The sequence below is a fragment of the Felis catus genome, chromosome B3, assembly GCF_018350175.1.
Source record: "Felis catus isolate Fca126 chromosome B3, F.catus_Fca126_mat1.0, whole genome shotgun sequence".
In the NCBI taxonomy this organism is placed as follows: domain Eukaryota; kingdom Metazoa; phylum Chordata; class Mammalia; order Carnivora; family Felidae; genus Felis; species Felis catus.
The window spans coordinates 146,230,583-146,250,369 of NC_058373.1; the positions used below are offsets into that span (position 1 = coordinate 146,230,583).

Here is a 19,787-nt window from a genome sequence, read left to right on the forward strand (position 1 = left end):
GGCACAGCCACGAGGGGGCAGCCTCCGGTTGCAGGCTGGACGTGGTTGGCTTCCTTCCCCAGGCTGAGGGTTAGACGTGCACGCAGGCTCTGGGAGGGGTCTTCAGAGGACCTAGCGTGACTGGCCAGAGAGGGCAGGTTTGGACTGGGCAGAAAGACGAGGGCAGAGCAAGACCTGTCCACCTCTGGCCAGCTGCGAAGGAATTGCAGCTGGAAAGACGTGGACCAGCCCCCAGGGGGCCTTATCAGGGATGCCCGTTCCCTAGCTTCTGTGAAGGGTGGGGGAGGACCTGGCCATCTGCACAGCAGACAGAACCCCCAGGGGCTCCGACCCAGTAGGTCTCCTACTAATGCCCCACGAGAACCACTGACCTCATTCCCTAAGAGCAGAGGGGTTTGTAGGCAGGATGTGAGGGGTGGCCAGGGAACCACCAGGTCAAAGCAGAGAATGGAGGTCTCGGCTGGGGAGGGGTGCCCGAACAGGCCTTTTCAAGGCAGGAGGGCGGATGAGATGGCCTTAGACCCTGCATCTTGGGAGCCTCTGGGTAGCCTGTGAGTGTGGGTGGGGGGAGGGCAGGGGTCGGGGGGTGGCAGAGGCCAGTGTGGAATGCTGGAGGCAGGGCAATGGCCCCTCCTTCCCTGTGATGCAGCAGATCCCCCAGGATGTGGGCTGGGGCCACAGTCAGGACGAGGGGGCCGGGGGGCCATCATTGTCCCCCAGACAAGGGGGGCCCAAACAGGAGGTCAGCCGTGTTCACCAGAAGGGCCCATGGGGGCTCCTGCTGCAGCTGGAGGGGTGTGCCTAGGCCAAGGGGTCCCCAGAGCCCCTCTGTCTCAGCACACCACTGTCATCATCGACCTCTGTGACCCTGAGCGGTGGGGACCGGGCTGCACCATTGCAGCATGGCCCCAGCCCCCCCTAGATGGCAACTGGCCAGATGTCCTGGGTGTGGCTGCCGCACCACTGACCCAGAGCTGCAGGAACTGCCCCTGCCTCACCCTACCCTGCCCTGCAAGATGCTGAGACAGGCAACCTCTGGAACCAGACCTAGTGCGGGGACAGACAGGTAACGAAGAGCTCCTAGTTCCCATTCTGTGGCCAGAGGCGTGGGGAGTGGGAACTGCCCCATGGGCAACACCTGCCTTCCCTTGCCCAGCACTGGGCTACTCTGTGGCCTGATCTCTGACCACACTCAGGCCCCTCACCAAGCCTCAGACCTCGGGTCTAGCCCCCTCATTGCCACCACCTAGCCGGTGACCAAGCCACACAGAGGCCACACACTGTGGACCCAGCCCAGCATGGGACTCTGGACCAAGGCCAACAGCCCTGACTCGGGGTCCAGCCAGGCTGCTCTTCCCAGAGCAGGTCAGAGGGCAAGCCTGACAGCAGCTCCCCACGCCTGGTCACCCACGGCCCCCACTCACGCGAGCGGCCCTCCCCAGGCGGCCGCCTCTAGGGACAAGACGACGTCCCAGAGGGTTAGAGCAGGGGGACAGTGGCAAAACGGAAAAGACAGACAGGGATAGTGAGTGACCGAGGCGGGGAGCGACAGAGTGAGTGGTAGGGATGAGTCAGCGAGCGACCCGGAGAGACGGAGTGAGCGGCAGAGACGGAGAGAGGCAGGAGAGAGGCAGCAGGAGGGAAGCAGCCCGAGGCGCAGGACCGCGCGCGAGAGCCCGGGCCGGTCCCCGAGGCGCCCCACCCCGACCCGCCCGGCGCGCGGCCCCGCGCGGAGCCCACCCTCCCGAGGGGAGCGGGCTGCAGGCGGAGAGGAGGCGCACCGCTGCCGGGGGCTCCGGGCCAGGTGGGCAGCACCATGTGGAAACAGTCGCACATCGCGGCGGCCGGGCGGTGCGGGCCGGCGGCGGCCCGTCGCGTCCAGTCGCTGGTCTCGGCTCCGGCGCGCGGGCGGCCGGGTAGCCGGCGGGCGCCGCGCTCTGCCTCCGCTGGCTGGCGCTGCCGCGGGGCCGCGAGCCTCTGACTGCGGACGGAGCCGGCGCCCCGGGACCCCGCTGCCGCCCGGACCCCGCCCCGCCCCGCCCCGCCCGCGCCTCATTCAGCCCATTGGCTGCAGCCCGCAAGGCCCCGCCCCCTGGGGCCCCGCGGCCGCCCGGCCCCTGCCCCGCCCCCGCCCCATCCAGCCCATTGGCTGCAGTCCGCAGGGCCACGCCCCCTCCCGACCCGGCCACGCCCCCCGGGACCCCGCCCCGCCCCTCCCGCGTCCAGCCGCCAGTCCCGACCCCTGCGGCGGGCCGGCCAAGCGCCCTCAGCTGGCCTTTCTGGGTCCAGACAGTGGACTCTGGGCCCCTCCCAGGGAGGGGGCTCCACACGCCGCGCCTAGGCTCCCGGACTGGACCCGCGTCCCGCAGTCTTACCTCCCAGCCCAGAGAAGGACATTTCAGCTGGGGGGCGGGGCGCCCTGGGGGCCATAGAGGCCGCGGGAGTCCAAGGAGACGAGGGGCATGTGATGTGGCCTCACTGGCCCTGCCCTGGGGGCTCCCAGTCTAGAGGTGTGCTCTGCCGGCTAGCACGGTGTTGGGGGTGCATGGGGAGGGGCTCCTGGCAGGCTCCCAAGGGGTCAATCTAAGCTAGGACGTCAGGAGTGCGGAAGTTCAGTCCAGAGCCCGGAGTAGTGTGTGTGCGCAGGGCAGGGTAAGAGAGCCCAGGCTAGCTCACAGGGCTGAGAATCAGGTGCCGTGGGGCAGGGGGCAGCAAGACTGGTCAGAGAGCTTTGAAAAGACCACCAGGGGCTGGGACGAGGGGCGGAGGGGGGGGCGGTTTGTCCCTGGGGACACTGCTGCAAGTCAGAAGCTCTGCAAGACAGTGGGGGCTGGGCCAGAGCAGCAACATGAGGAAGGAGACAAGGACCCAGGATGTTCCAGAAGCCGGCAGGGGGCATGCTGAAGACTGGAGTGGGGTCGGCTGCGGGCTGGCCTGGGCCCCAGCTTGGCGTTGTGCAGGAGGAGGCTCTCCTCGGCGAATGAGCGGGGAGTGGAGAGGCCCAGGAGAATTCTGTTCCCACCAAGCGGGAGGGAGCTGCAGTCCAGCCTGACGTAGACCTGGGGAAGGGCGCCTCAGAGGTGTGGGTCCTGCTGGGGCTGGGGCTGGGGGGCCTGGGCCAGCACAGACCCAGAGAAGCATAGCTGCCACCAAGGAGGACCATTCCTGCGGGCTTCCTAGGAATGGTGCTGGTGGTGCCGGGACAGACAGGTGGACGTGCACACACACATGCACACACACGTGTCGAGATGACACACGTACTCACACTAATACACAGTCACGGATCTACTTGGTATGTCCCTGTGCATGGAGACGGGCACACACCCACGCCCACACATACACCCATGTACCCATTCGGGCCCATGTGCCCGGATGTGCACAACAGGACACAGACACGCGCACGTGCACTCTACTCCCGGACTCACCCAGCCAGTGGGGCCCAGGTGAGCCTGCCCGGCAGGATGACTCATGCACGCCAGTTCCCGCTAGCCAGGCCGCAGCCGGGCAGCCTTCCAGCAGCGGGTCACACAGGCACGCACATCGCTTCTGGGAAGAGGCTCTGGCAGCCTCCCATCCATTGAGCCCATGCCACAGTGGGGCACAGCCCTGTCCTCCGGGTGCAGACCACGGGCTGTGGGTCTCCCCTTTCTTGCCCCGGTGTTTTGTCCTGGGCTGGGCAGCATTGCCCTGGAGCCAGGGACCCTGTGCTCTCCTCTCTTCCTGAGGTCCTGCCCTGCCCTGTCGCTCATGGGTGCAGGGAGGGAGTGCTGTTTGTGTCCCTAGTGTGTCCAGCATCTGTCCAGATCTGTTGGGATCTCAGCCTGCCTGCCTGTCTGCGTATGTGAGTCTGGCTGTGGGGGCCTGGGAACAAGGGAGCGGTCTTGAATAATCAGGGACCTTGGGGTACAGACCCAGCTCTGTGTTCCCCTGCTCCATTGGGTGAGTGACCTTGGTAAAGTCGTGTGGACCCTGGGTCCCTGCCCAAATGAGGCGGTCTCGTTCCATGTGACATGTCCTGATTATCCAGCACGATGCATGTGGGGCTATGGTGGCTCTTACCAGCTGTGTGGGGGAGGGGATGACGGGGCCCTGGGTGGGGAGGCCAGGAGGCTGCCCTGCCTAAGCAGAGGCCAGGAGGAGGGTCCCACTTGGCCCCCAGCTAGCCCCTCTGCAGGCGAGTGGTCCTTGGGACCCCTGACCGGCCAGGGCCTGGGGGAGACTGGGGCCACTTCTGCCCTTGGCCTTGGTGGGGGCTGGGTGGCTTACACGGTCACCCTCGGGCCTTGCTCACTCTGCAGCAAGGGAGTTGGCTCGGCATTGGCTCAGGGCCCCAGATTCAGGGTGGGGGTGGACAGGACACCCCTGCTCCAGAGGCTTCCCCCTCCCCTCTCCTGCCTGCTCTCAGCGGAGAGCTGACTTCACCTGTTATGCTCACCCCCGCACACTCCCCTGGGCCCCCTGTGGGCCCCACTTCACCTCTAGGAGGGCCTGGCCCCTCAGCTGTGTGCACCAGTGATGGCGAGCTGCCCCTGCAGACAGGGAGATGGCCCACACACTGGCCCTCGCCCACCCAGGGCCAGCCCGACTGGGCCCCACTTCCCCAGGCCCAGTCCCTCCTCCCACCTGCCGACGCCTCAGAAGCCCCAGCCTGGCCCCAGGATCACAGGGGAGACGGGAGGACGCTGCCCAGGCAGAGCCTGGGAAGCCCAGCCTTGCCGCTCCCCCCATTCCCCGCCTGTCCCTGCCCCCCAGCCAAAGCCCGGCTGTGAGCCTGCCGCAGAGCCCTGAGCTGCCAGGAGCTGCCGTCGTCACGCCCAGCTAACGCCCCGTCCTGATGGCCCCGCTGGGGACCGATGCCCTGCTGGGGAAGGCCACGGCAGTTGGACACAGCTCAGAAATTGCTGTCCTCCCACCAGCACGGCGTCTCGGGCTCAACTCATAGCCACCCCCGGCCCAGACGCGGCCCCCACGTGGCATCTGAGGGTCGGGGTGGTGGGGGACGTGGTGGTTCTGCAGCGCCCCACGTGCTCTCCTGCTGGCCACACGGGCTCCACCTCCTCCCTGGGACCACCGCACCGGGGACACTGGGGGCCACGCCTCGGCCCTGGCCCTGGCCTGCCAGTCAGGGTTCTCAGGCTTGCCCGCAGCCTCCCGAGGCTGGGTACCTGGGAACCAGAGCCTAGGATGCAGGGCACCGGTGGGGCCGGGATGAGGAGTCGTGGCTGCCGGCTCCACAGGCTTAGCCCCTCAGCAGAGTTCGCTCCTCCTGGTTGGCTGCTCTCCGAGCCTCTCTGGTGGGCAGGGAGGCCCAGAACATCAATGATTGATGTCTCCTTGCGGCTGCCGCAGTGCCATAAACAAAAATAGCTCTGCCGTCGTCCCTGCCCTGGCCCGGCCCAGCCCAAGAGGCACGACTGGGTGGTGGGACATCTAGGACCCTGTCGGCCACCATCTGCCCACCCCCCATCCGGTCCTGATACAGGTGGGAGCAGGGGAGCTTCGGGTCTGCTGACCCCTGGCCTCTAACTGCCTCAGTCTCCCGCAAGCTGAGTGCCTGCTCCAGGCCTGGGGGCAGGTGGCCTCCTTGAGGTCCAAGAACCCCAGAGAAGCAGGACACCCAGGTGCTTCCGGGGGCAAGGGACGCCTCCCCATCTTCATCAGGCAGTGCTGCGAGGCACACGATACTGTGGGGCTCCGGGCCAAGTGGAGGCTGGCCCCTTCCTCCTGAGGCTTAGCTTGGTGGTGGAGAAGCTGTTCACCACTCCTGTTCAGCGGGGCTGGAGATCAGGGGCGGACGGAGGTGTCCGAGAGGAGGTGGGGGGGGCCACACAGGCTCTTCCTCCTGACCACACTGCACCCAACCCCTCCGCTACCCTCCAGGGAGTCCTGCTTGTGTCTCCTGCACGCCTACTTTAAAGGCACTACGCTCCCTCCGACCAGTCTCCCCAGCAGGTGAGCCTTTGAAACTTGAACAGAAGCCTGCCCCACCCACCCAGCTGGAGGCCTGGCCCTCAGCCTGTGCCCCCACGTCTCATGCCCGGCCTGCCTGGACGCTGGCCTGAGTAGCCAGGGGCCACCTGTCAGCACCTGGGCTGCACCCCCCTCCCCCACCGCCGAGCACCCAATGGCGAGTCCCCTCTGCCACCTCCTGAGTCTCGGCTCCCCCAAGGCAGCACCTTTTTAGTAGCCAGGGGTCACCGGATATATTAGTCTCCCATGACTGCTGGAAAAAATAACCACACAGTGGCTTAAACCAACCTGCATTTATTCCCTAACGGTTCCAGGCCTCGGTGGGACTGCGGTCCTCCTGGGGGGGGTGTTCAGGGGAGGTCCAACTTCCTTGTCCCATTCAGCTTCGAGAGGCTGCCCGCATCCCTGGGTTTATAGCCCTGCGTCATTCTGGCCTCTGCTTCTGTCTCTCCATTTTCTCAGACTCCGACCCTCCTGCTTCCTACTTGTAAGGACGTCGGCCTCAACAGCGTGATCCGGGACTATCTCCCCATCTCAAAAGCCTGAATGTAATCGTGTCTGTAAAGTCCCTTGTGCCTCGTAAGGTCCCAGATTCACAGGCTCTGGGCATCAGGACGTGGACACCTGCGGGAGGCGTTATTCAGCTACCACGCCGGGGAATGCAGACCAGCCCGCCTGCACCCTGAAGCTCACTGTGCCTTCCTCAGTCTTCACTGAGGTCCACACAGGGTGCGGGAAACTGCTGAGCTTAGAAGAGCTGGTCCCAGCCCCAGCAACACTTCTCACTCAGGCCTTTGGGCCTGGGCCTCAGTTTCCCCACCTGTACATGACGGCACCACTTCTCCTACCCCTTTCCAGTTGCCTGGACTACGAGCACGGCAAGGACAATGGATGAGGGGGGTCCACGCAGTGGGTACACAGCAGGAGTGCCTGGGATCAACATTGTCCCCGGGGTGACGTCGAGGCAGAAGAGCTGGCATCTGGTCACGTTCCCGCAGGGTCATCAGGTAGGTGTCTGTCCAGAGCTGGGCAGTCTGACTGCATAGCATGCACACCGCAATGCTGGCTCAGGGGAAGGGAGGGGACAGGAGGCTGCAGCCCAGAGGTCAGGTATGATCTCATCTGGTAATTTTCAGAATTAAAACTTCAATAGCTAGGCTGGGAAGGACCAGGGAGAGCGGGCGACTCATGCAAACAGGACAGGGCCCAAGGAGGTCACAGGGTGGAGAAACGTGAGGGGGGGGGGGCGGGGGAGACTGGGGAGCGCGGTGAGGCTCAGGCATCTGATGATGGCTCAGGCATCTGATGATGGCGCTGGGGAGGCTGGAGTCAAGCTGACTCACCAAGGTGGGTGTCATGAGCCTGGGGTGGGGTCAGATGGGGACCGGCCTGGCCTGCCTGGGAGGGGCTGGCGGGAGGCCAAGCTGGCCCCTTGGTGCTCCTGCCCCGGGGCGGGAGGCAGCAGGAGGGGCAGGCTGTCCAGGCCCCACACTGGGCCTGCTGTGCCCGGTGTTGGCGTCGCTCCTTCGGCCCGCAGGCGGCAGATCCCCACGCGCCCTCACGCTGGGGGAGCTCGGCTCTGGGATTCGGGGGTCGGCCGGGCGGTGGAGACGGCACCCCCGCAGGTCCGGAATCGGGGGCACCAGGGACGCCGGGCCGCTCCAACTGAACCGAGGACCCTCCTCCTGGGAGGCCAGGGGCCGGGCGGACACGGCGCAGGCGCAGCGGCGGCCGGGCGGGGCGGTGACGTCACGGCGGCGGGCGCCGGCGCGGGGGCTGGCGCGTTCCGTTGCCAGGCAACGGGCGGGCGTGGGGACGACGGACGGCAGCCGCGCGCGCAGGCAGAGGCGGCGGAGCGGCAGAGGTGGGCTGCAGGCCGGACCCTCGCGGGGACCCAGGGCCCCGCGCCGCCCCCGCTCTCGGGGACTCCTGTGCTCCGGGACACGCCGCTGCGCTGGACCGGCCGCCCGGGCGCGTGCAGGAGGAAGCCGGGCCGCGGCTCCGGCCCCTGCCCCCGGGCGGCTTGTGTCGGTCCCACAGCGACCCTGGCCACACAGCAGGCCTCCCGCGCTGCCGAGGAGGCCCCGGCGGCCCCCGGCCCCCGCCCGGTGCAGCGCTGGGCAGCCCCGGCACGGCGGTGTGGGTGTCTCCCCGCGGCGTCTATGCGGGCCCGGCGGCGCCGAAATGCAGGGCCAGTGGCGGCGGGGGGCAGGGCCCGGTCACGCGCCCCCTGTCTGCGGGTCTCCGCGCGCGGGCAACGAGGGAGCGGGCGAGGTGTCCCTCTACTGGGCCTCTAGAGACAGCGGGGCCAGCCCGGCGCCCGGGAGGCGGAGAGGAGCGGGGGCGCAGTGCGTGAGGAGCGCCCCCAGGACCTCCGGGGGCGGCGACGGCGTTTCCGCCTGCACGGTCAGCACTCCGGACCCTGGGGAGCACAGCAGCGCCTGGGGGGAGTTCGAAGGCTTTCAGGAATCTTCAGCCAAGTCTCCACACTTCTCCCAACCCTTTGAACTCCCGGACAGACAGGCGGGACGCGGGCTGCAGAGCGCGGCCTCCACTCCAAAGGAGCGGGGTTCTGGCCAGCCTCAGCGGGGCGGGCCTGGGGCGGCCGGGACCCCCGGCACCTCCGCCTCCGAGGTATTTCTGCCAGTCCCCGTGTCCGCCGCCGCCGTGTGGCACAGCGAGCGCTCTACACGCCGCCGGCCTCCAGCTTCAGTGGGCTGGCCAGGCAGGAGGCCTGTTTCTCTCTTGGCCTTCGTCCTTGGCTGGCTGGCCTCCTGACACAGGGAAGGAACGAGGCTGCAGAAGGGGACCGCGCCTGGGGGGGACTCGGGAACTGGGCCGCTTTCTGTGCCCACCCGTCCGGGGTCGGGCACATCGGCCTCGTCTTGCCTCCCCCCTCCTGAGGCCTCTACGATGCGTGTGCCCACCGTCCCCTCCTTAGGCCTCCAGCATCCGGCTGCCCTCAACCCGGCTGTGCTTTCCTGGCCTCAGGTCGGGCACTTGGGAGAGAGGTTTTTGTCTCAGCTGTCAGTCTGCCTGTTTAGACAGCATCACCAAGGGTCATTTGCAGTCTGTGTGACGATCGGGTGCTGGGGATGGCCCGGAGAGCCCAGGCCTCATCCCCTGGGCGCCCTGCTCTGCCCTTCCCTACCTGACCACCAGGTCTACCTTTTCTGTGACTGCATCTCATGCGGCTTTTTCTTGTTTTCCTCTTCCGCCCCTGGCTTCCCTTCCTCTACGGTCTCTTCCCAAGGGCTAACCCTGGATTCCACGAGAACAGAGGGAGTAAGATGAAGAAGGGACCAGAGGAAAGGTTCCACTGGTTCTAGGGACGAGCTGTGTGTTTCCCGAGCAGCCGGGCTCTCCCCAGCCCCTGACGGGCCCCTTTGTGCATGGGGCCCGCTCTGCTCACCACTTGTGTTGGAAACAGGACTTGTGTTTCAGCGTGATTAATAGGTCAGGGAACAATCTGAGGATAGTGTGAACTTTGCAGGAGACGCTAGGTGAATGCAGAAAACCACCCCACTGACCTCAATATATACACCGTGCGCACGCACGTCTCCAACAGCTCTCTGGGTTCCCGGCCCTGTCGGCTTGCACCCCCGCCCTCGCCCCCAGCCTCCCAGCGTGCACACCTGTCACTTCCTGCTGGACTTCAGACAGCCCTCATTTCAGGGCTTCACGCCCTGACCTTTCCAACCTCAGATCATCTCCCAGGAAATGCCACATTACTGTCGTGCGGGTAGATTTCCCAGCCAGTTAACATGCGGGAAACACATTTTTATGAGTGCCTCTTTCTCACGTGTCTGACGGAGCTTGAGTGTTGTGCCCTAATCTCGCTGTCCCACACCCCATGGGAACAAGCGTGTCCTGTTTTGGTAACAGTAATGGTACAATCATTAATGCCAAAATTATGTATTTGGTATAAGGTGATGTAATGTATTTTTTCTAGTCTTTTTTTTTTTTTTGTCTTGTTAATTTATTTTTTAGAGAGAGAACACGGAAGGGGCAGAGAGAGAGAATTCCAAGCAGACTCTGCACTATCAGTGTGGAGCCCGATGTGGGACTCGAACTCACGATCCGTGAGATCATGACCTGAGCTAAAGTCAGATACTTAACCGACGGAGCCACCCGGGCACCCTGTAACGTATCTCTTCTAACGTCCATGTGTTTCTCTCTTCTTTTCAGCTCATTCTCAGCTATGAGGATGTTTTCAGGTTTGCTTTTCAGGAAGTACCAGTGCAGCAGGCAACTGAAGGTGTCTCCCCCTTAGACCGCATCTTAGAAACGAGCAGTGAGGGGAAATCTGGCTGCGGACCTGGACACATACTGGGGTAATGAACTTAAATTGCAGCCGACATTTCTCATGGCAACTCTGAGTTTATGCTTCTGGTTGATAAAGTGGACCTTGATCGGGAGCCCGTCTCTCCTGAAGTCCCCACAACCTTGGGGCCATGGGGCCCTCACGGACAGAGGGGCATGTGGGTTGATGCTCTGGCCACGGTCCCTTCTCTCAGACCCACGTGTGGCCCCCTCCATCCCCATCAGCTCACCCGGGGCAAGGTGGGCCGGCGAGTGCCAGCTCCTGGTGCCTCCCTGCACATGCTGGGGGTGCGGAAAGGACGGGGGCCTGGGCCGTGAGCACAGGGGCCTCCTGGGTGACCTGACCGAACGGTCCTGGGCCCCCAAGAAAACAGCCCGGCGCCCTGGAGGGACGTTCCCGACAGTCTGTGTGCATCTGGTGCGGAGCGGAAGGCTGGCCGCCCTGGGGACCGGCTTCCTAAAGGAGTCACCACGCGGCTGTTTGCAGACGGCCATTGCCTAAGGCGCGCTTCCACTGGGACTGACAGAGGGACGAGGGCCGCTCAGTGGGTGGTGCGTCCTGGCGGGAAAGTTTGAGGTCCACTGGGCCAAGGCCACGGCAGGAGGTGAAGGTCGGCGGGAGCTGGCTCCCCTGGCCCCTCCATGCCTCTTTGTCAGAGAGGGAGCTCTGCAGACAGGCCACTCCTGGGGTCCAAGCCGGTGGCTGCCCCCCGCCCCGGGAAGCCCCCGCAGAGGCCTGGGGACAGAGGCCCGAAGCCCAGAGGGCTGTGACCACCATGGCCCAGAGGGCCGTACGCCCTGCGGACGTGGTGCTTCGCCGAGGTGTGGTCCGGACCAGCAGGCAGGTAGAGGGGCCTCAGGTGGCAGCATGAGCCTCAGACACCCAGAGGGTGGGTGGTCCCGGGGGCCAGGGCTGGCGGGGCTGGGCCCGGTTGTGGGATGGAAGACGGGGGGTACCTTGGGGTGTGCGAGCAAGAGGACTACTTGGGAATGATGTGGGCACTTGGTGTAACTGCCCCTGCTGTGGTTCTCCGTGGGCACACCTCCCCTTGCCCCGTGGGAGCTGGGCCAGCAACTGGGGACGGCACGTGGTTGAAGGGGGGCTAGAAATCGTGGACGGCACGTGGTGGGGGGATGGCTCGTGACCGTGGACGGTGCGTGAGAGACACCCAGGGGTTCGTCCTCTGAGCGTCGCTCTGCCCCCGGTTTTCGAGCGTCTCTGTGGCACCCAGTGCCGCTCGCGGTCCCCCAGCTGCTGAGGAACAAAACCAGAGGAGCACCGGGCTCTAGGAGCTTCCACCGCTTGGAGGAGACACTGAGTCGTGATGAGAAGTCAGGCAGCGCCAGGGGTGTGCTCTCAGGGGAGAAATAAAGCAGGAGAGGAGGGAAGGCGTGCCGGGTGTCCCCGGGGTAGCAGGTGTTGGCTGAGTAAATGCCCGGTGACACGGCCTGGTGTTTCTGCAGGGGACACTCTGCTCTCAGGATTTTCAAAGGTCCACTGCCCATCTTTGCTTTTCCTCCGAAGGCTTTCTCGTTACCTTTCAATTAATTTAATTAATGCATTTCTTTTCCAGTTCTGAGTCCAGGAGGCTCTGGGGAGCTCTTCAGAACACAGATAGCACATCCACTTCCCGATGGCTCTGGAGCGAGTCCCGGTGCCAGGAAAACTTGTTGCTTGTTCTCGGAATGGATGCTGCCCGGAAGGTGATGCGGGTGTAGCTGTGACTCCGGGGGCGCAGCCGGGCTCCGCAGCGACCTGGCGGGCCATCCTGAGGCCACGGCCGGGGGGGTAGGGGACCTTGTTGCCAGGAAACAGCAGGTGGGAGAGAAGACTCACTGGTTTCCAGCACGGTGGGGGGAGCGTGGAACGCAGGCAGGGAAGGGGCGAGATGGGTCAGTTCTTCGGCATCAGGCACCTGCCCTGCGCCAGGCTGACGGATGTCCCCGCGCGGCCCAGCCCTCGCCACGCAGTGAGGAGGGGCTGTGGCAGAAGGCGATGACACACACAGCATGGTGGGGGGGCGGCAGGCGGGTTGAGGGGGGGCTCCCCTTGAGGAGGGGAGGGTGGAGGAGGGGGCTGGAGCTGCGGCCTGAGCGCAGCAGGCAGAGGTGTGAGGTTAGCCACCAGGTGGGGCCCTCGCCCCTGGGCTGGAAGCCAGCAAAGCCGGAGCGGAGGGGTGGCAGGGGAGAGGCTGGCGAGGCCTGGGCTGCAGCGGGAGGGCCGGCTGCGAGTGAGCCGAGACGCAAATCGCAGCAAGACCAATCTTTTGGCAACGGACTGGGCAGAGACGCTTTTCCGTTTTTACGTGTTATGAAAATGTTCAAACGCGGGAAACCTAAAAGGGGCTCGCAGGCCTCAGCGAAGACAGGGCCTTGGGAGCCGAGGCTGTCCTGGCCGAGGGGCCTCGTGGGGCCGACCAGGAGGGAAGCAAGGGGCCCCGAGGCCACCCTGGCGCTGTGTTCGTGCGAGGAAAGCGGCCAGGAAGCCGGGGAAGGGGGCGGCCTCCTGAACCGGAGGCTCCGAGGTGGGACAGCTCCAGGGCCGGGGGCTCACCCTGGAGGTGGCGAAAGACTTGACTTGAGGAGGTGGAGGGGCCCTGCAGTCCTGGGGGGACAGGGTGGCCCTGGGCCGGGTGCCAGCAGGATGGGGACCAAGTCACCATGTGGCAGTATTCCAGGGCACTGTGCCAGAGGGCTCTGAGTTGCCAAAGAGAAAGAGCAAAGTGGCCTTTTAGCTTCCTTCTCGCTGGCTGACACTGGTTTGTCTCACTAGGACCTTTCTGGAGACCTGGGTCACGTTCTGGAACGTTCCGACCTCCAAGAGCCTGAAGAACTAGGTGTGCGCACCGTCTGTGCGCAGCCCTGCAGGGCCCTGGTCCACACCCAGGTGAGCCGGCCCCTGGACAGGCCGTGGGCCGTGCTGGCCGCGTGGGTGTGTGTTGGCACTTCCCACCTAAGTGCCGCGGACTCGTGAGAAAGGCGCGTTCCCACAGTCTGGGCAGGTGCGGCCGGTGGGGGCAGGTCTCCCAGGGGAACTGGAAGGCGGCGGGTGGCCGCAGGGAAACCACAGGACGGCCAGGCTCCACTGGGCAGCGGGTTGGGGGGAGGGGGGAGGGGGGCGCGGCCAAGCGGGCGGCGGGGGGAGGCTAAGCCTTTCCTGGGAGTGAGGGCGCCTCTGCTCTCCTCCCGGTACCAGGAGCTGGGACACCGGTGGGGTCAGCTCGGCAGGCCCCCGGCCCCAGGCAGGCAGCGGCACACGGGGGACAGTGCGTGCTGGGGAGGGCCGGGCTGCTGCGCGGACCCTGGGAGGGCAGGATGGAGCGCGGGAGAGGGCGCTGTCGCCTGGTCGCACGGGCCATCTGCAGCAACGCCCAAGCACGCTGGTAGACCTGCTCTTTGGAAAATGCCACAGGGCAGGAGGCAGGGACCATCTTAGAGCAGTAAGACATAGAAGCTTCCGCAGCGGCTCCACTCACAGTAGCCCACACGTCCGCAGCAGGTGCAGGGGGCGGTTCACAGACGCTGCGGGAAACGGGCGGGAAGGGCCCAACACACAGCACAAGGGCCTTGTGACCCCTCGTAGGAAACGGGCCCACGGCTGCTTGGGGGGGCCACGGGCTGAGGTCGTAGAATCACTCGGGTCGAGGAGGCCCCATGCGGCCCTGGCCCCGGCACACAGCCTGGCCGTCCTCCCGGCGTGGTGCCCCATTTGCTCTGCGGGAAGCCAGGGAGCTGTCGGCGGCGTCCCGTGCGCGTTCACGTTGACCGTGTGAGGACAGGAGAGAAAGCCCCGCGGGGCGGGGCGCAGCAGGCTGGCCCCCGGGACAGCGGGTCCGCTGGCCCTTCCACACCCTGACCGTGCCCCTCCTCCCATGCCAGCTCGCGGGGCCCTCCGGCGGCAGACAGGGGAGCCTGACTGCGTGGAGCCTCTTTCTGAAGACCCCCTTACGCAGCAGCGGCCAGTACATCCCAGTTCCACGGAAAAAGAAGATTTTCAGTCCACGTAACCTAAAAATGACTTTGTTTAATAGTAACGTTTGCTAAGACGGGAGTCCTTGGTATTTTTATGAGAAAGTTTACATTTTCTTACTGGCTCAGTTTGCTACTGGAAACCAGAACCATTTTGTGGGGGAGTTTCTCAAACCCCAAGTCGGTTTCCTGGGATCCCTGTGCAAACCACTCCCGCGCCTACTGGCCCACGCTGGGGTCTGACCGCTTTAGGAGTATGTCCTTCTGCAGAGCTGTCCCCAACAGGAAGGAGGCGCCCCGTGCCCCCCAGGAGCTCCGCCCCAGCCTCACATGAACCCGGGTGGCACTGGGGTCCTCTGCCTGGTGAGGGACCCCAGGTCCGGCTGCCGGCGTAGCACTGCGGGGGGCGCACCGGGGTGGCCTGGCTCTCGGTGGGGGGTGTCACCTGGAGACAGCCGTCCCGGCACCCAGGAAGCCCTGAGTGTGTTTCGGGCGCACGTTGGGCAGGGCCCACGCGGCAGGAAAGCCGTGGTCTCCCCAGAGCCCCGTGAGTGCTCACCTGGACCACTGCCATCCAGCGGCCTCTCTCTGCGTCGGCCCTCCTCTCCAACCCCGAGCAAGCGAGCGTGCTCTGGTTCTGGCGGAGGCACTGAGTTTTGTAAAATTTTATTAAATAAAATGGCCCAGATAAGCCCATGTTCTCGCTGATTCATCTGCTGTGTGGGTCTGTTGCCAGAGTCATCTCGTCATCTCAGCCTGTGCCTGCCCGGCAGCCCCGGCCCCGTCCCTCTGCAGAGGCCTAGGGACCCCAGGCTGGCAGAGAAGACCTTTCTGTCCCTCCAAGGCCACACTTGTGGCCGGGAGACCACAACAGGGGGCTGGCCTCAGATGCCAGCTCCGTCAACCCAGGTGTCAGACCCAAAGAGTGAGCAGTGGGGACACACTGACCGGCAGATGTCACCTATCACGGGGAGGACCAGCACAGTGGGTCCTTGGCCACCCTCCGCCAGACTGCATGTGGTTTTGAGGTTCGTGTTAAGGGGTAACAGTTTTGTTTTGTTTCTTTTTAGTGCCATATGTCTGGGAATCTGCCCTGATTTTTTATTTTCAGCCAGAAAAAGGCACAAGTGTTCTCACACTGCTTTCACCAAAGGGCAGAACCACCTTGGGGCCTCCTGGGGCCCTGCCATCATCTCCAGCCTCTGGTTAAAGTCAGACCTGAAGCTAAAATAGGCCATTCTGTGTCCTGCCTCCTGCCACCCAGAGTCCCTCTCAGACGCGGGCACTGAACCCCCCATGGCTGCCCCCCGCCCCACTGCCGGTAAGCCAGTGCCTCACAGACCTCAGAAAAGTGACCGCCCCTGAGCCCCAGCCAGCCCAGCGTCTGGCTCCCCGAGCCAGAGGGAGGGCTGTCCCTGTCCCTCGGTCCACGTGCAAGTGGACAGCAAGTTTGGCTCTGGTTCCCTGTCCTGATGTCTGGCCAGTCTGCTCAAGCTGGGGGCCTAGTGAGCCGGGAGGGTCAGTGCGGACCGGTCCCCTGACTCAGGGACACCCATCCCAAGAGACTGCCACTGTCACCCTGACCAGAACATGCCCCGTTAGCTACACAGTCAGGGTTCAAAATAATCACAGAGCTGAGGACACACAGGAGCCTACGTTAATTAAATTCGGTGCCCCCAGGGGCGGGGCAGGACCCTGGGGTGGCTGCCCGGCCTGCTGGCGGAGTCTGGGGTCTCGAGGGCCAGCACCCAGTAGGTGTGCGGCTCTCAGCCCTCGCGGAGGGCTCGCAATGGTAAGAGTGGGTGTGAGGGGGGGACAGCCTGCAGAAAACCCCCAAGTAGAAGCCAGCCTCTCAGAAGTGGAGGCCGGAAACCGAGAGCTCCCTCCGGGAGGAGTGGCGGGGCCAGGCCCTTGCCCTGGGAGAGGGTGGTCCGCCAGGGCCAGGAAGAGCAGCGGGGTGGATGGACCTGGGACGGAGGCAGAGGGAGCCTCCGGTGATCTGAGGTCATGGTGGCCCGGCTCAGAAACAGGCTGACGGCCAGCGCCTCAGCAGTGCTGCCCTGTTGCCACCTCGAGGCCCGGGCGACACTCACCGAGCTGCCACGGGGCCCAGACCCAGCCGAACGGCAGGTGAGGAGGACACGCCCCGCCAGGAACCTGTCGGGCTGTGAGACATTCCAGTCTCTGCTCCCCTCACCCAAACGCCCGGCACTCGGGAAAACCTCGCAAGACGATCCAGATGCAACAAAACCCTGATCCCCAGTCAACGGGAGCAGAAGCAGAGAGGGCCCAGGCGGGTAACGCCAAAGACCGGGAAATAAGAAGAGGTGGGGATCCAGCGGAAAAGCGGGCCACACGCGGAAGACGTGGAAATGGTCAAACGGAAGAATGGAGGTGCCAGAAATGAAGGCCGTGACCTCGAGGGTGAGTCCTTCTGCAGGAGGGCCCAGCGAAGAGGGGTCACCGGGAAACATCCGGGCAGGACGCAGACCAGAGTGGGGAGGAAGACAGAACCGAGTGTCCGGGGTCTGCGGGGCGGACCAGGAGCCGGAGCCAAAGGGGAGAGATATTCGAGGATTTAATGGCCAAGAACTCTTCCACAGGGAGGACGCGGGCGGGCTCCTCAGGTTAAACCGAATGAGGACGGAGGTGTGGCACCCAAACGGGGCGGCGGGAGGGACAGCTTGGAGGGGACGGCCACCGTGCGCGCGCGCATCAGGGAACGAGGCCAGCCTAAGAGCCACCGGCCGGGCTGTCACGTCAAGGTGCCGGAGAGAGAGCTGTAGGCTCAAAGAACGGACATGAGAGCAGAAGCCACCCAGACGGGAGCGGCGACGACTGGAGCCAAGGCCCGTGCTCGACGCGGACACACAGGAGGTGACCGGCAACCCCCCCCCCCCCCCCGCCAGCCAGCAGGACAGACCCTCTCCGACCCCGCGCTCCACTGCCGGACCCGAGCCGGGCAGAGCGGCGCCGGTCCCTTCCCGCGCGAACCGCCACCAATCGGTCCCCGCAGTTCAGGTGCACGCGGCACCCCGGTGACGGAGCTCCGCGTTGCGGGGGCCGGTGTGGAGGGATTAGTGTCTGTCTCCTCACCGCCACACGGGGTTGCGGTTCTGAGGTCTAGGATGTACTCACCGGCAAGATGTCTCAACATCTCACATCTGCTCTAAGAGTCTTTGAGGAAAAAGCAGAGAACGAAGGTGGCAACCGGTCGCCACTGGCAACAGGCACAGAGGCCGCCGGCCCCCCGACTTGAGGGTGCGTCCTGTCCTCCAGGAAGGCCTTCCTCCGCTTCCTCTGAGACTCCCGTGGCCCCCCTCAGGCCCCTCCTGTCGCCGGGCCCCCCAGCGCGTGCTGTCCGCACGAAGGAAGACGGGGCCGAGGCCCGGGCTCTGGGCCCCGAGCACAGGATGCAGGCGGCTTCCGCGACGCGGGGACCAGACGGGCGGGAGGTGTCCTATGGGACGGGCAGGCGCCAGGGGTGACACCGTGTCTCAGCTGCGTCTCAGCGGCTCGGGCGCTAGAACAGTTCCTTCCGACAGGGCTGGAGGCTGGAGACCCGCGGGGCTGCCCTGGTTCACGGCCAGCCGACTTCACCCCTTCACCGTGTGCCTCCAGGGCGGGGGGGAGGGGGGGTGGGCAGGGGGAAAGCACCTCCCAGAGGCCCCTCCTGACGCCATCACACCGGGGGTTAGGCTTCAACATATGAATCTGGGGGACACGAACAACAGTCCAGGACAGAAAAGCAAACCCCAAGCCACCCCCAGGGAATCACCCCGTGTGCCTCGCCCAACAGGCACACACACGTGCATGCACATGTGTGCACGCTCACCAGGGTGACCCCCGTACCCACTGGGCGGCCCCCGCAGCATGGCCATGGGGCAGGGAGCTCACCCACGTCTCCGTCCTCACCATGAGGCCTGGGCTTTGGGCACACAGGCTCCGGCTACAGAACTAGGCCAGGCCCCTGATATTGCCCCACCCCTGACCTTGGGGTAGGTGAATCCTGGGACACAGGGTCAAGAGGCACCCCCTGCGTGAGGGCGCGTCAGGCCACAGGCCACTGACTCAGGGTGCCCGGCAGCTGCTGGGGGCCACTGTGGACCCAGGCTCCTCTCCTTGTTTTCCTGCTCTCCCGGGGAGGATGGTCTTGGTGCTGATGACCACCTCCCTGACCCAGAGCGCAGAGCTGCACGGACAGGTGGGGTGAACACAGCAGCCTGAGCGCGCTGCGGTCCCCACACCTTCCTTCTGCAACGGTTATAAAACACGTGACCATGTCCGCACTGGCGCTTACAGGGCCCGAGTCCTGCATTTACGTTAGGTCCGTCCTCAGCAACCAGCCACCTGCCTCTGCTCCTCAGCGGAGAAGCTCAGGTGCTTCTAGGGGAGTCGGGGTGTCCACCAGCATGGCTGGGATGACCGAGGGCCAGCACCCCCCCCCCACTTGGCCCTGCCCAGGACGGCCAGGCCACCAAGCACCAGGAGGGAGCCTCTGGAACGAGAGCGGCAGCTGGGAGACCATCAGAAGAGCAAAGGGGAAAAGGGCGCCGGTAAGAGCTGGGAGCTCAGGGTTAGCTGTCAGTGAGGTGGGGGCCCCGAAGGCCCTGCTTGGCTCCTCCCCCGGAGCGCACCATGGTCCACATTTTCAGAAAATGCTACACTTTCGAAAGCGGGAAGACAGACACTGCAACTACTACCAAGACCGAAAAATAAAGAAATGATACAGGGGCGCCTGGGTGGCTCAGTAGGTTGAACGTCTGACTTCGGCTCAGGTCACGATCTCAGTTTGTGGGTTCAAGCCCGTCGGGCTCTGTGCTGACAGCTCAGAGCCCGTAGCCTGCTTCGGATTGTTTGTCTCCCTCTCTCTCTTGCCCCTCCCCTGCTCACTTTCTGTCTCGCTCAAAAATAAACGTTAAAAAAAATGCTATAAAGACACAAAATACTAGTTAACCTTAAAAATAAAACTGCCAGTTATTTTATCAGCAAAAGATGGATCTACCTGGGAATAACAGGATTTCAGTACAACACAAGCAAGCTCTCCCCCAGAGCCAAAAGCAAACACCACGGAGAGGAGGATGCTATTTTATTGAGGAGTGGCAGGTGGGACGGACTGTTGTAAGCAAAAAATCCATTGGAGTAAACTGGGAAGTATAAAGTGGGAAGTATTGAGGTTTCTCATTGGCTGAGCTGGGACAGTCTCTCATTTGCTGGGCTATGACCATCTCTTCTGGGCTCAGCTGGGACGGTCTCTCATTGGCTGGGCTGTTGCCAGGGGAGGAGGAAACCTTCCTTCCCCCTGCTGGGAGAGTAACACAGTATCCATGAGCAAGGCGCAATTCATCCCATTGGGTCTCTGCAGTGGGCAAGGAATGGTGGCCGTGAGAACTCCCCCTGCTGGCCTCCTGACTCCATTCTAAACGAAGTTCCCTTACTAATTTCCACATTGCTTCAGGTTTATTGGTTATAAAACACATACACTGTTTTCCACGAGGCAAAAGTACTTTCAAAATCGGAAGGAA

At 64.3% G+C, this 19,787-nt stretch overlaps 2 protein-coding genes across 4 annotated transcripts in view; one reads left to right on the forward strand and one right to left on the reverse strand.

Annotated features, from left to right (window-relative positions):
* The window catches only part of AHNAK2 (AHNAK nucleoprotein 2), a 33,474-nt gene extending 31,623 nt beyond the window's left edge, over nt 1–1,851 (reverse strand). For both annotated transcript variants that reach the window (XM_045060632.1, XM_045060630.1), the window contains exon 1: nt 1,782–1,851. In XM_045060632.1, coding sequence (XP_044916567.1) covers nt 1,782–1,836 — 55 coding nt within the window. In that variant the 5' untranslated portion in view covers nt 1,837–1,851. The remainder of the gene's footprint in view (nt 1–1,781) is intronic.
* Nucleotides 1,852–8,143: 6,292 nt separating this feature from the next.
* Nucleotides 8,144–14,970, forward strand: CLBA1 (clathrin binding box of aftiphilin containing 1). Of its 2 annotated transcripts, none has more exons than XM_006933159.5 (5): nt 8,144–8,604; nt 10,159–10,304; nt 11,868–11,997; nt 13,067–13,180; nt 14,173–14,970. In XM_006933159.5, the coding sequence occupies exons 1-5, from the start codon at nt 8,155–8,157 to the stop codon at nt 14,335–14,337; spliced, it is 1,005 nt and encodes a 334-aa protein (XP_006933221.3). In that variant the 5' UTR covers nt 8,144–8,154; the 3' UTR covers nt 14,338–14,970. The 2 variants fall into 2 exon arrangements, with proteins under 2 accessions (XP_006933221.3, XP_044916569.1); XM_045060634.1 differs by having other exon boundaries at nt 8,144–8,376.
* Nucleotides 14,971–19,787: the final 4,817 nt, after the last annotated feature.